Raw genomic sequence first — 15,287 nt, forward strand, 5'->3', positions numbered from 1 at the left:
TCAATCCTGAAGCTGCGGTCAGTTTCGGGGAGGGTAATGACAGCGAATGCTGATAGTTGGCCTTCAAAAATCTTGCAAATGTCTGCCCATTAGATTTGCTGTCTGGAATTATTTTAAGTACAAAATCAAACATGTTAATATAATTAAACACGCTGAAGGTGGTCCTTCAGTACAATATAAAGCTATTTTGAAATGCAGTGCAACGGTCAAAGAGTACTATCCCATGGGCTCTGTACAACTGGTGCAGAGAAATGAGTATTAAAAAAAAGTTCAAAGCGATACATATTCTCCTGTTCCCTTATGTAAATTATGTACATACTTGAGAGAGGCATTCTTAGTTCACTGTGATGAAAATATCTTTGTTGATTGTGCGGCACAGCCAAGGGCAATAGAGAGAATTTTGACAAACCCAAAGATAAGAAAAAGGAACTGGGACAACTGAGCAGTTAAAGTTTGGCCTTTTAATCAGTAAAAGGGTAAGGAGACAGTTTTCAGTATTACAGCAATAAAATTTACAGCATAAATGAATGCTGTCCTTTTCATTTATGCATACTTTTCATATACATATCTTGATTACAGTCAAACCATACATTCCACAACACAAATTAAATTAATTCAAAAGGAATAAAATCAGAATTGGATACAATGTATTAGAATGTTCTACAGCTTAAGTGATATTCAATCAGCTTTAGAATTCATTAAACCCGACATTCTTTCATTTCTCCATATACAATATAGGAGATTAGAAATATTCTTCCCTACTTCTGAAAAGTAATTATTTTTGACTACGACAGTGGAGGTACAGTTTCCTTTACGGCACAATGAAATAGAACTGCAGTACACCGAAGCAGGGGGCTGGGAGGTAATAAATGGTGACTGAAACAAGTCAGAATTCAATTTGGATACCTCCGTAGCTCTCTGCTAGAGATTTACTTCTTCCAACATTGGTAAATTCAAATCCCTGTTCAAGAAAATCTTTCAAAATTGTAGAATTTTTCATCCCTCTCCTGTAATGTAAGGGGAAAGATACACAAAGGTACGCTAACAATTGCATCTGCTTGACATAATCGTGGATTTCTGAGTTTCAAGTCAAAAATCATGATTATACAGTTTAACACGTTATCCACATAGTAGCACAACGCATGCCCACTGGAATTGTTAACATTATAATGTAGCCTTTGCAAATAAGCTTTTTACACAGGTGTGGATGGAAATACTGATCTTGAACAACCCCAGGATCTTTTAAAAAAACACTCACGTCCAAAGTCCTGGGGTCAAATGAGATTTCTGGTCTTCACCCTTCCCTTTCCCAAATACTGGACCTTCAACAATAGTTCTGATGGCCCAATATGGAGAAACCTTGGCCAGAATGGTCATACATGGCATTCCACTTGCACATTCCATTCACTACAAATCAACCTGAAGTGCCAGGGCAACATTCTTAAGAATGCATTCCCACAGTCAGACCAAGCATTGCTCTGCATATCCTTTTGTCAATAATAAACATAGTATAATTTGGAATGGTTGCAAATCTTGAATCCTTAGTCAAATGCACTCAACTACATTGTAATCTTCTACCTCTGGCCGAGACGGGACCAAGTCGATTCCATTATTGTTCACTTCCTGCAATACCAACAATACCTCTCTAAGGTACAAATCCCAAACATATTACCAGCCCCTGCAGTTTAATACAATTTACATTTTCAAACTTTCCTAAATTAACAAGATTAGATTCCTCTTTTCTCAGTGGCAATATACCACATGGATGCAGCTGTCTTTTAGAACCTTGCTTAAGATTTGTAACAAAAAATGCTTTTAATATAAAAACAATCTATCTGTTTGTTTTCGAGAACAACTTTTACTTATTTAATTAACAACCAGCCGCGTGGACATCCCACTGTATTCCAAAATTTAGCAATGCACTACAATATCCATTTACTCAACAAGAAACTGAAGGGAACTCTTAAAATAAATTGAGCAAAGTCAGCGTGTCCAGTGCACCACGGCAAAATGCTTCCCTTCTGAGAGCTAGTGAACAACCAGAGAAAGTAGAGCTCACTAACAGAGATTGATACCTTTCCTCTATAGTCCAGTCTCAGTATCATCATCTTCTCTGAGCTCTATACAGTGCAAGGATTCAAGAGACCTGGACTAATATTCCAAAGCACACAAATGCAATTTCCATTATGGCAAATTCAGAATTTGAATTCAGTTTTAAAAAAAATTAAATAATAAGCTGATATCAGTTTGTGACCAGAATGTTTGCTCAGTTGACTGAAACTGATTCAGTGCTTCAAGGAAAGTTTGTCAGCATTTTTTCAGGGTGACGAGGAAAAGGTAATCCATGCCAATCCTCCCAGGGGCATCAACATTCCGAGAATGAAAACAATAAAAAGCAGTTCAAACACTGGTCACGCATAAACCTGGGTGTCAATTTTCAAACAAGATGCACTGGGAGCAACAAATCTCTTTTATAAAGTGAATCATCGCTGAATAGTCAAGCAACACACTTTGGAAGAATTCACCATTAATCTCACTAAGAGTTGCAATTGTACACTTGAACATGTTGATAATCCACCTGAAGAAAGGACAGGACAGTATACAAGGGTAGCATAAGGCCTCAGTGCACTAGAGCCTTGCAATGTACTACAGAAGAGTTTGTTTCTTTTGAACCATTTGCAAATACAAAGGGTGAAAAAGGATCCAGGTTGAAGTACTTGACTGGTGGAAAAGAAAGCTTTCTTTGTTGGATTAAATTTGGAATAAGCAGCTGGAAATTAACATAACACAATGCAGTAAAAGCATTATATGCAATTAAACAGTAATAGTAATATTATCAGAGCACTAATGTTCAGGAGCCAAGAGATATAAACAAATTACTGAGTAAACCATTATAACTAGTGGTTAATCATTTTGAAGCTATAACCAGAACCACACATCCTGCATTGGCTAATTGGTGCACATCATTTACATTGGAGAAGCAGCACATTCTGTGCCGAACTCCATGTCCAGAGTAATGGAATCTGTAAAGCAATAGAAAAATGAAACATTAAATTAAAATTGTTTGAAATTTCCACTGAAAACAAGTCATTGGATCACACTTTCACGATTTTGCTAGGTCAAAAGTACATGTTTCGAGAGAATCCTGCACATCACTTACCAAGGCCACCTGCTGCTCCCTGTTCAGATCCTTCATTATTACTTCCACAATGCATTAAAGAGTCCAGTGTTCGTGGAGACATGGGGAACAGGTCACTGGTGTTACCAGAGTTTGTTCTGTACAAATTAGATAGACAGAGTGCCAGAGATTTTCATGTCAGACCCAAATTTCAAGTTGAGATAACTGTATAATTAATGAAGGGAGTTTACTAATTACTGCTGTTGTTAATGACTGAAATAGCACTTCGCTTGACTCTCTTTTCGCATCTCAAGACACACGAGGCAGACAAAACACATGCTTTGTCTGTTTCCACAGCTTAGTTTTCCTGGAAGAAGTCATTGGCCTGAAGCCATAGGCTATAGCTTGAGGGATTCCACTCAAGCATGGCTGACCAGGAGTCTCTCCCTCTCTTCCCACCTGCCATTGGTGTATTTGCAGGTTGACAATTAACCTGTTTGGCAGTGCTATGAGCACAACTTGATGGCCATCAAAAACTGGAGTGGGACTCAGAGCTTTTGGTTCAGAGGCAGATAATGCTACCCACTGTGCCACAAAACCTCCAAACAGCATTTCAATATTTATAAAATTCTATTGTTACCAAGTTGCTCATTGAACTTGGTTAGATCACAAAACTTGCCATTGAAGCACATGCAAAGTAGTAACAAAAAACAATATATATGTTTTTACTTACGGTGTCACACAAATGAATTTTCGCTTCAGATATGCAAACGTTTCTGCAATATTAAAAAATCAATGAAAGTTAGCTCAGGGTGTTAAAAAATAAAATGAAACAAGTATTTTGTGTTCAAAGGATATGGGCGGAATTCTCCGCTCCCGCGATAAATCGGGAAGGCCGTCGTGAACTCGGCCGAGTTTCACAATGGCCTCGGAGGCCGCTCCTCTCACCTTATTCACCCCACCCGGGGGGCTAGGCGCTCCGTAACTCTCGGCCGCCGAGCCTTGACGCTTGCGTCAAGGCAGCGCGCTGAAAGTGACACAACGGCGGCGCCTAAGTGACGTCAGCCACGCATGCGCAGGTTGCGCATGTGCGGCTAACGTCACGACGGCTGACGGCTCTAACACGCGCATGCGCGGTTGCCGTCTTCCCCTCCGCTGCCCCGCAAGACGTGGCGGCTTGATCTTGCGGGGCGGCGGAGGGGAAAGAGTGCGTCGCTTTGAGACGCCGGCCCGACAATCGGTGGGCACCGATCGCGGGCCAGTCCCCTCCCGAGCACGGCCGTGGTGCTCACTCCCCTCTCCACCCCCCACAAGCCAGCATTTGCCGCCCATCTTCACGACGGCAGCGACCAGGTGTGGTTGCTGCTGTCGTGAACCGGCTGTGAAAGGCAGGCCGCTCGGCCCATCCGGGCCGGAGAATCGCTCGTCGCCGTGAGAATCGCGGGGGGCGCCAGGAGGGCGTGTCGTGTGTCGCCCGGCCCTCCTGCGATTCTCTCACCCGGCGTGGGGAGCGGAGAATTCCGCCCTATGGATTTGAAGAATGCACGTCTCCATTTTCTATCCTTCTGATCAATACATATTATTTTCCAACTGAAAAGTTGAGTAGTCACCTTTTTAAACAATTAATATTTGTTCTAAAGACAACAACTCAAAGATGGGCTGGGGTAGTTTGAAAAACAGTTCATGGCAAGGACATTGTGACAGTGCAAATTTCATAGTGAGTAGATGACAGAAACACAAGGCATAGGAGTTACATTGTGGGCACAGAAGAGGGTGTGAGTCACAAAGTGATATTTCTTGGGGGGACCAGCAACGTAGAGAAGTACAAGAATCAGATCCTTCAAAAAGACCTTCCAAAGTGAGGGTTAAGGAATAGTTAACTTAAAGAAATAAATGGGTAATAATGGTAGAGGAGAGGAAGGTTCAGTTGCATTAGGTGCAGTTCTGGTATGGGGATAAACTTTATTGACAAGGTAGCCTACACATGCATTAAAATATTAATAAGGGTTGAGAGGGATGGTTAAAAAGTAAATGAGGAACAACGTTTCTAGGTGTTTAGATAATATTGAGGGAACAAGGTTGAAAGAAATTTCAGAGACCATGATATGGAAAAAAAGGTGGGTAAATGAGACTGAGGTCCAAAACAGCTAATTAAATAATGAAACAGGCTTGGGGGGCTGAATAGCCTACTCTTATTCTTATGTTTCTAAATAGATTCAGAGTAGCTTAATGTACTCCATTACAGTCGAGTTGTAAAAACAATGGAAAAGGTCCAGTGCAGATTTACTGGCAAGTTCCAAAGGACAAGAGGTCACTGTTTATGGAGACAACTTTAGAAGTTACGGCTTCACTGGCATGGAGAAGGTTACATAGTTTTTCAAAATAATGAAGTGGTATGCTAAAGTAAATAAGTAGAAACTGTTTCTGCTAGTCAGAAAGACTGTAAGAAGAGCAAACATATTTTAGATTCTTTCAAAGATCCAATGGGGGATTAGAAAAATAAAATTAACAATTATATTGTGGAATTAGCCAACTGCTCAAAAAAGAGAAAAATTATAGAGCAGCGATGAAATTAAGTGGCTTATTCAGAGAAAAAGAATGTAGTAGACTTGATGGGTTGCATGATCTATTTCTATGCTGTAACATTCTATGTTTTAGAAATATCACCAAATTCAATATCTTGGAAATTCCTCGGCTTCTCAGGGCATATCAGTTACTAGAAGCATACTTGTATGCAACCTGCAATACAGCCAGTCTTTGCAAAGGAAGATGGCATTAGGCTCTGCCTTGCAGGCAATCCAAAGCTCTATCACTGTAGAAGAACATCAACTGAGTATAGCATAGTGAACTGATAGACAACATTCTGGGATTGATCAAGTCCAGATCAGCTCCAAATCTGGTCCAAAGAACAGGGACGGGATTCTCCGACCCCCTGCCGGGTCGGAGAATCACCGGGGTGCAGCGTGTATCCCGACCCCGCCGAATTCTCCGGTGCCGGAGATTCGGCAGGGGTGAGAATTGCACCGCGATTCTCTGATCCGCGAAGGGCCGAAGTCCCGCTCGTTCTATACAGTTCCCGCCGGCGTAAGTTGGACTAAGTCCCTGACCGGCAGAACCTGGCGGTGCGGGCGGGCTCCGGAGTCCTGGGGGGTGCCCCCACGGTGGCCTTGCCCGCAATCGGGGCCCACCGATCTGCGGGCGGGTCTGTGCCGTGGGGGCACTCTTTTCCTATGCGCCGGCCGTGCAGGCCTCCGCCATGGCCTAGCGAAGGTGAAACCCCCCCCCCCCCCACCCCGCGCATGGATGACGTCAGCAGCCGCTGACGCTCCCGCGCATGCGGGACCCGCGCTGGCCGGCGGAGTCCCTTCGGCCCCGGCTGGCGCGGCATCAAAGGCCTTGCATGGCGGCCGGCGGGGCGCAAACCACTCCGGCGCCGGCCTAGCCCCTGAAGGTGCCACTCCGCCCCGCCGAGACCCCCCGCCCCGCCGGGTACGGGAAAATCCCGCCCCAGGTGTGTTGAAACAGGCAAAGCACTCATCATGAGCACTCTGCCCGAGGCAGGCCCTTGTCTCATTGCTGCTGATATTTCAGCTGTTTTCTTGGTCATATTTGTCCGTAGTGTTTGCTGTTGCCTCTCACAAGACATGGCAAATAATCAGGTCCCAAGTCTACCTGAGCAGGAATGGGAATTAAACCTACACTGTTGCAATTATTCTGAACCACATGCTAGCCATTTAGCTAACTGGCCCGTAACTTTAAAAAAAATATATATAATTTTTATTGGAATTTTTTACAGAAAATATAAAACATAACGACAAACAATGAAATGCAACAAAATAACCCATAACTGTAACACCCCCAGACCGTATCGACGCATGTATCACATCCCCCACCCCCCCAACCCCAATGAACAACAAAAGAACTTAAAAATAAATTTAAATTAAATAAACAAACAGTCATCGTCCGCCCCCCCACCTTTTCCCTCCCCCCCAACCTTTTCCCTCCTCCCCCCCACCTTTTCCCTCCCCCCCCCACCTTTTCCCTCCCTCCCCCCCCACCTTTTCCCTCCCTCCCCCCCCACCTTTTCCCTCCCTCCCCACCCCACACTTTTCCCCATCCTCCCACCCCACCCTTTTCCCTCCCTCCCCACCCCACCTTTTCCCTCCCTCCCCCCCACCTTGTTCCCTCCCTCCCCCCCCACCACCTTTTCCCTCCCTCCCCCCCCACCTTTTCCCTCCCTCCCCCCCACCTTTTCCCTCCCTCCCCCCCACCTTTTCCCTCCCTCCCCCCCACCTTTTCCCTCCCTCCCACCTTTCCCCACCCACCTTTCCCTCCCTCCCCCCCACTTTTCCCTCCCTCTCCCCCCCTTTTCCCTCCCTCCCCCCCCTTTTCCCTCCCTCCCCCCCCCCCCTTTTCCCTCCCTCCCCCCCCCTTTTTCCCTCCCTCCCCCCCCCTTTTCCCTCCCTCCCCCCCCCTCCTTTTCCCTCCCTCCCCCCCCCCATTTCCCTCCATCCCCCCCCCCCCCCTTTCCCTCCATCCCCCCCCCCCCTTTTCCCTCCATCCCCCCCCCCCCTTTTCCCTCCCCTCCCCCCCCCCCCCCCCCACCTTTTCCCTCCCTCCCCCCCCCCCACCTTTTCCCTCCCCTTCCCCCCCGGGTTGCTGCTGCTACTGTCCCCGTACCCTATCATTGAGCCAGAAAGTCGAGAAAAGGTTGCCACCGCCTAAAGAACCCTTGTACCGACCCTCTCAGGGCGAATTTGACCTTCTCTAGCTTAATGAAACCCGCCATGTCATTGATCCAGGTCTCCACGCTTGGGGGCCTCGCATCCTTCCATTGTAGCAAGATCCTTCGCCGGGCTACTAGGGACGCAAAGGCCAGCACACTGGCCTCTTTCGCCTCCTGCACTCCCGGCTCCACCCCAACCCCAAAAATCGCGTGTCCCCATCCTGGCTTGACCCTGGATCCCACCATCCTCGCCACCCCCTTCCAGAACTCCTCCAGTGCCGGGCATGCCCAGAACATATGGGCATGGTTCGCTGGACTCCCCGAGCACCTGACATACCTGTCTTCACCCCCAAAGAACCTACTCATCCAATTCAAGGTGCTGCACCGGGCCTACATGACTGGGACGAGGATGAGGCTAAGCCGCGCACACGAGGAGGAAGAATTAACCCTCTCCAGGGCATCAGCCCATGTCCCGTCTTCGATCTGTTCCCCTAGTTCCCCCTCCCACTTAGCTTTCAGCTCCTCTACTGACGCCTCCTCCGCCTCCTGCATAACCTTGTAGATATCAGATATCTTCCCCTCTCCGACCCAGACCCCCGAAAGCACCCTGTCGCTCACCCCCTTCGCGGGAAGCGAAGGGAATCCCTCCACCTGCCGCCTCGCAAATGCCTTTACCTGCAGATACCTGAACATGTTCCCCGGGGGGAGCCCAAATTTCTCCTCCAACTCCCCCAGGCTCGCAAACCTCCCATCAATAAACAGGTCCCTCAGCTGTCTGATGCCCACTCTGTGCCAACCCTGAAATCCCCCATCAATGTTCCCCGGGACGAACCTATGGTTCCCCCTTAACGGAGCCTCCATCGGGCCCCCCCCACTTCTTGGCCCGTAACTTTTTAATCTCCAAAACATCAGTTATTTTAAAAAGTCTCTGGCTTCTCTTACTTTAGGGTTGGCCAGATCACGTTCAACTTCAAAGTTTGGACTTGTTTTCAAGGTGTACAAAGCACAGCTCCTTATTACCAACATTTTGAACTTATAGTCCAACAAGATCAAGTATGAGAACTTAGGCAGTATTCAAAGTTTCACCTGGATCATTGGGATCAATAGGTTCTTGAGGTTCACTGCAGCAATATTTTCCAAATGCCTCTTCCTTTGGAATGTCAGGGTACAAATAGACGAGTGGTGACACAAGGATGTTGGTGGCGTCCATAATCTTGTAACTTATAATAATGTCAGCAAAAGACATGTTAGTCAGTTGCTGTTTGGTGTATGGTTCCACAGACTGGATCTGGGTCTTTCCTGTTAGAAATGTTTTAAAAAGCCAAATTATTCCAAACTTAAACAAACTAGGGTTACAGTGATGGAACATTTCAATATATTCAAACATTTCATTAATTAAATTTAATTTACTCCAAACATGAAAAAACACCTCACAGTTGAACTCCAAAACTTCCAAGAAAAGTTATTTTTAGTTTTGCATGATTTTGGTCTCCTTAAAGTCAATTCTTAGGAACCGAACAAGTCTGCTTTGGACATCCGATGTGAGTGTCAACCTCATCAAGCATGAGCATACCTTTTCTATGCCCCAATGCGTTTCACTGATGTAACTTCAGAACAGCACTTCTGGGTGACAACAGTTTAAACATTCTTATATTTCATGTCAATTAGCCTAGTATGTTTGAAAAATCACAGTTCGGTGCCAACCTGTGAATACTGGTCTCCATATGCCCACTTGGAATGGGGTTGAGACTAACAAAACCCTTTCAACATCAGATCCTTAAAGAGATAGTTTTCAATCTATCCAACTGAACTCAAACCAAAGTTCTAGATCTGAAACAATAGCGCAAAGTATTCCAGCAACTCCACCTTAAAAGTTGCCGAAATAATACAGCATTTGATAAGATTTGCAGCTACAGGGAGAATGCAACATTAAACAGAAATGTCACACCTACTTTAAACTTTAAGATAGTTATGGAAAAACCCCTTAGAAGTTAAATCAATGCTTGTGTTTGCAAACACAATGATAGCTTATGCACTACTCTTTCCTCATTCCAGTACAATCACTTATCTCGTGCATCAAAAATATGCAGGGTATATAATTCTGAGCAGTTTGACAGAATTAATTCCAAAATACCACAGAAGGTAAAGCCCTTTTACCTATGCTAGGACTGCTCTACTAAAGTAGCCCGAATCAGGATCGATTCAATACATTAAAATTTTGGTGGTTCCAGTTATGTCAGAACTGTAGGGAGAAACCTACAGTATTCCCAATAATTTCCCTGGTTACATTCTGCACTTCCAATTTTAAATCAGAACATCACAACTTTACAATACATTCCAAAATAAAATGAATCTCCTGATGAGTGGAAAAACTATTAGGAAACTTTCAGAAACATTCAAATACAGGGCCTGCTGTATTGCTAAATATTTCTCTCAACCAGCAGCAGATTCTGACTCACTCAGCTTATGAAACACATGCACTGTTATGACATTAATAGTTGAGTAACAGTAGAGTTGGATGGAAATCAGTGATACAACAAACAACTTTAAAGTCACATTTAATTTCCTTTTTCTGAAGAGAAAAGGCGTATATTTGATACATGTCATAGTTATTAACAAGATGGAGGATCTAATTTTATTTAGTTGGTGGATTGGACATCTCTGGATGTAATTAAAAGTTCAGGGGCTATAAATGTTATTTGAGTAGATGCATTTCTAATGCTGGACTTTTCTCACCCACCCGTATTCGTTTTGAAATTAAAAAGATCTGTGCCATTTCTGAGGCTGAAGGCAGAGATGCTGGAACTTGACTCCAAGCAATGAAATGTCATACTTCAGTAGTCTGTCTCCGAGGCAACATATGGTTACCCAAACAGGAAGACGAGCAGGGTCGCATTGAACATTCAATATTCAGAGCACGTACTTTTTGGTACTTGAAATACAGAAGTGGATGTGGCAGTTCTGTATAAATAAGATCACTGCAGAAAATAATTTTTTAAAAAATCATACTAGGTTGAGATTTTACAAGTGACTCTTCAAAGTGATAATGTATCCTTCTGGGTCACTAACCTGAATTGCAGAAGAGTTCAAAATAGTCGCTGTATCATAAAATTTTAAAAATTTAATTTCTCACATGTTTTGCTTTCATTACTTCAGAGAGTATAACATTTATTAGCTGAGGTAGATTATGCATTACATTCTTACGACTGAATGTTGCTAGATATGCTATGGAATTCACCATAGTCAATCAGAGAACTAAAATAATTACACACCCAGGATGTGGGCATCACTGGCAAGGAAGTTATTTGCTGGCCAGCCTAGTTGCTCTTGGGCAATTAGTGCCAGGTCTTCTTCAACAGCTGTTTGATACAATTGAGTGGTTTGCTCGGCAACTTCAGAGTGCAGTTCAAGAGTTGCTCACATTCCTGAAAGATTGGAATCACATTCTACAAGCTACATCAGGCAAAACAGAAAATTTATTTCCATCTAAGCCAATAATGAACCTGTGGGGTTTTAACAACAATTTATCAGCTGTTTAATGGACAATTTTATTCATGTCAGCTTTTTATTACAAAATTAAAATACTCAAACTGTCAAGGCGGGAATTGAGCTCTATTTTTTCTGGATTATTAGAGTCGGGTAACAGAACCATGTCACTAGGTTGGTAATTAGGTGACTTGGGTCCTGTGGTAGCTTCACATGGAAACGTATGCCACACAACCTTTTCTGGAAAATAATCATTTGTATGATATCGTTAACCAAATTCTGATTTCTCCATTTATGACACTATTTCACATCAAGATATGTAATTGAAAACAGTTACATACCATTAATATCCTTTTCCACCCATGTAAATGTGATTCCTCCTTCTTTGTTGCTCTCACTGAAACGAAGAAGGAATGTGCCTGGGGGTTTCACATTCAGTAAGGCTCTCTCTCTTTCTTTGCTGATGAAACCCATGATATACCTATTACAAAACAAATTAAATCAGGCTCGTCAGTAAAGTTACAAATTTTATTGTAAATAGATCAAAGTTTGTGCACTCTGCCAAGCTCAGAATGTTTCTAACATCGTTATCAAAATTTAATGCAACAGATCGCAGTGATCTGTAGGGCTGAACAAGCTAAATTCCAGAACATAAGATAGCGCAATGAATTTAGAATCACTACAGTGTAAAAGGAGGCCATTCGCCCATTGAGTCAGCACTAACCCTATCTAGGCTCACACCCCCACCCTATCTCCGCAAACCAGTAACCCCATCAAATCTTTTCGACACCGAGGGCAATTTAGCATGGGAAATCTACCTAACCTGCACATCTTTGAACTGTGGGAGAAAAGCGGAGCACCCAGAGGAAACCCACGGAGGCGCGGTGAGAATGTGCAACCTCCACACAGTCACCCAAGGTCGGAATTGAACCCGGGTTCCTGGCGCGGTGAGGCAGTAGTGCTAACCACTGTGCCATTGTTCAAGCAATGAAGGACGAAAGTAACAAGCATGTGAAGGATTACAAATAAAAGGTGCATCGTCGCAAACTCTCACCCATCGTTCCACAGAGAAAGAATGAATTTCTTCACCAAGTCTATGATATTGTCCAGCCATACCCAGAATGAAAATGCTTTGCCGGGCATATTCTCCTAAAAGAAAAAAAAGTATCGAGGAGAATTAAATTTTTAAAAAACTAACAATTTGCATGTTATTTAAATTGTCATTGTTATTCACCTAAGAAAAATGCTGCTATCCTGAAATTGCTCACGCATTTGGTGCAACATAAGCTCTTTGTAAATCAGTTATAAACAAAATGGGATAGCCAGATTAGATGTTATTTAGAAAAGTATCAGTTAACAAACAACACTGAAATTATTTGAAGACTGTGGGCTTTAAATTAGTATAATGAGATTCTGACCAATATTTGACAAAACAATGAGAAGAATTAAAACTTGAAACAAATAAAAAGTTGTTTGTAAAGTTGGACTTTTGACCAATGAAAGACTGGCAGGAAAGCAAGTTTAAAACTTAATAGCAAGTCTTTTGAAAGTCTTTGACTAATTGAACAAAAAAATAAAAGGCTGTTCACTCACTTTACAGAATTTTGCCCAAGTGATTTGGCACCCAGAGTAGTTGACACCAGGACCTAAAAAATGGAACAAAACCATTACTTAATGAATTTTAAGAAATCAAAGAAATGAATGAAGCATTTCAAAAATACAAACGGAAAATAATTCATGCATTCCAGTCCTGCAGGCAATCATCATTATCCTGTTTCAGTTACACCCATAGGATGGTCATACAAAAGTAAATAGAACAGCCATAATCATAAGTGTCCCCCCAAGATGATATTGGGGGCGGGATTCTTTAAGCCGCCAGCCCCGTTTTCCAACCCGACACTCCCCCGCTGGCAGCAGGATTTTCTGTTCCCGCAGCCGGCCAATGGTGTTTCCCATTGTGGCCACCTGTGCTGCTGGGAATCCCGTGGGCGTGGGTGCGCTGCTGGCAAACTGAAGGAACCCACTGACGGAGAATCCAACAGAAAGTATTTGGTGATAAGCAGTCAGTCACCAGGGAGAACAAAGTATCAAAATAGTTAATTAATTTTTTAATGAGTTTTAAGTTCATAATTTGCTGCATTTGTTTTGAATGGTTCTATTTGTAAATCATTATCTTAATTTTTTACCAAGGAAAAATGAATGAATTTTACAAAATTATTTGCATTGCTTTATACAGTGGTCTTACACTTTGTTGAACGGTTCCTAAATATTTTCCAGACTGCATCACAGCACTCTGCACCAACAAGATTCCACATCACAATGAGAAGAATCAGTTAATTTGTTTTATTGGCAGCCTTTGTTGAAGAATAAATATGGCTTTGACATGGAGAGAACACTTTATACCTCTTTGAGTAAAGCCACAGGATCTTTAACTGGCAGATGGAAGCTTGATTTAACAAAAATAGATATAGAATCATAAAATCCCCACTGTGCAGAAGGAGGCCTTTCGGCCCATCGCGTCTGCACCGACCCTTTGAAAGAACATTCCACCCAAGCTCAGTTCCCGCCCTATCCCAATAACCCCTTAACCTAGCCTCCACGTCTTTTTTGTGGACACTAAGGGGCAATTTAGCATGGCCAATCCACCTGCCTCCACATCTTTGGACTGTGGGAGGAAACCGGAGCACCTGGAGGAAACCCATGCAGACACGGGGAGAAAGTGCAAACACCACACAGACAGTGACCCAAGCCGGGAATTGATCCCGGGTCCCTGGCGCTGTGAGGCAGCAGTGCTAACTACTGTGCCACCGTGCTGCCCCAAAACCAAAACACCACTGTCTCTAAGGGCAATCTTACATGTAATTTGAAATGTAACTAGATTTTTAAATAACTCCAGTCCATGTATTCACTACATTAGGTGACATTTAAAGCATAGTGCAATTTTAACTCCAAGTCTAAAAATAAATCATACATTACTTGGTGGACATGCTCCAACTTCACTTCCATTGCAATGAATGAAACACTAGCAACCATTTTAGAGTGCTATATGTCAATTTGGAATGCAGATGCAATACCATACAGCCTGTCATTTTTACTTTTAGCCTTAAACCCTCAATTTTGTTCACACTCACTATAATGTGAGAGTTATGCTCAGTACTATCCAATCATCTGGTGGAAGTTCGATGTCCAGGGAACAGCAGTGTTTCATTACCATGAAGATCATATGATTGACCACAAAAGTGAGATTCATCAATTTTGTTCTGACTAAAACCCAGAAGAGTAAGTTCCGTGAAGAGATACTTCAGGAAAATAGATTTACAAGGACATTGTCGAGATTGGAGAATTTTAGTTCTGAGGAAAGATTATACAGGCTAGGGTTGTTTCCTCAGAAAAAACTGTAGGCTGAGGGGAGACTTAACTTATGTGTATATAATCATATTGAGCTTTCATTAATATAAATTTTTATTATATGTGTAGATTCGGTTTTTCAAAGGACAGAGCCCAAACAGGGCTGCATTTTCAGTATTGGTGTGGGGATTGTAGTAGATTTAACACTCTTAGCATTCATGCTAGATCATATGGTATGCAAAATATATACTCTGCACCACTTTGACCGTTGATCAGTATTTAATTTCTCAATCGGGACAGACACAAAAGCCTTTCTACCATTTCAGCGAAGATTTGAACCAATTTTAACAGTAGAACAGCAAGGAATATTTCTGATAATGCTCAGGCATGCAACCTACTGGTTCAATGCAATTCACTATTTCTATTACTCACCTAACAACTTCTCGGCCAGTGTCCCTAGCTGCTCCATATTCAGGCCTCTTTTTGTGGTGGAAGAGAATTGCCAACTCAGAATCTCTGCTACTTGGTCCCATGTGGCAACTGGTGGTTTTGTGAAAAAGTTCACATTCTGTTTAAAAACAGGATGCAATAAATATCCTAATGCACCGC

General features: G+C 43.2%; 1 protein-coding gene across 2 annotated transcripts in view; it reads right to left on the reverse strand.

Moving 5' to 3' along the window:
• Positions 1 to 441: 441 nt before the first annotated feature.
• The window catches only part of stat3 (signal transducer and activator of transcription 3 (acute-phase response factor)), a 73,281-nt gene continuing 58,435 nt past the window's right edge, over positions 442 to 15,287 (reverse strand). For both annotated transcript variants that reach the window (XM_038778408.1, XM_038778409.1), the window contains 8 exons: positions 15,111 to 15,246; positions 12,924 to 12,976; positions 12,385 to 12,479; positions 11,672 to 11,811; positions 8,931 to 9,143; positions 3,852 to 3,894; positions 3,161 to 3,276; positions 442 to 3,023 (listed from right to left, as the gene is read on the reverse strand). In XM_038778408.1, the coding sequence (XP_038634336.1) occupies positions 2,968 to 3,023; positions 3,161 to 3,276; positions 3,852 to 3,894; positions 8,931 to 9,143; positions 11,672 to 11,811; positions 12,385 to 12,479; positions 12,924 to 12,976; positions 15,111 to 15,246 (852 nt within the window). In that variant the 3' untranslated portion in view covers positions 442 to 2,967. The remainder of the gene's footprint in view (positions 3,024 to 3,160; positions 3,277 to 3,851; positions 3,895 to 8,930; positions 9,144 to 11,671; positions 11,812 to 12,384; positions 12,480 to 12,923; positions 12,977 to 15,110; positions 15,247 to 15,287) is intronic.

This window comes from Scyliorhinus canicula, chromosome 19 (assembly GCF_902713615.1).
Source record: "Scyliorhinus canicula chromosome 19, sScyCan1.1, whole genome shotgun sequence".
In the NCBI taxonomy this organism is placed as follows: Eukaryota; Metazoa; Chordata; class Chondrichthyes; order Carcharhiniformes; family Scyliorhinidae; genus Scyliorhinus; species Scyliorhinus canicula.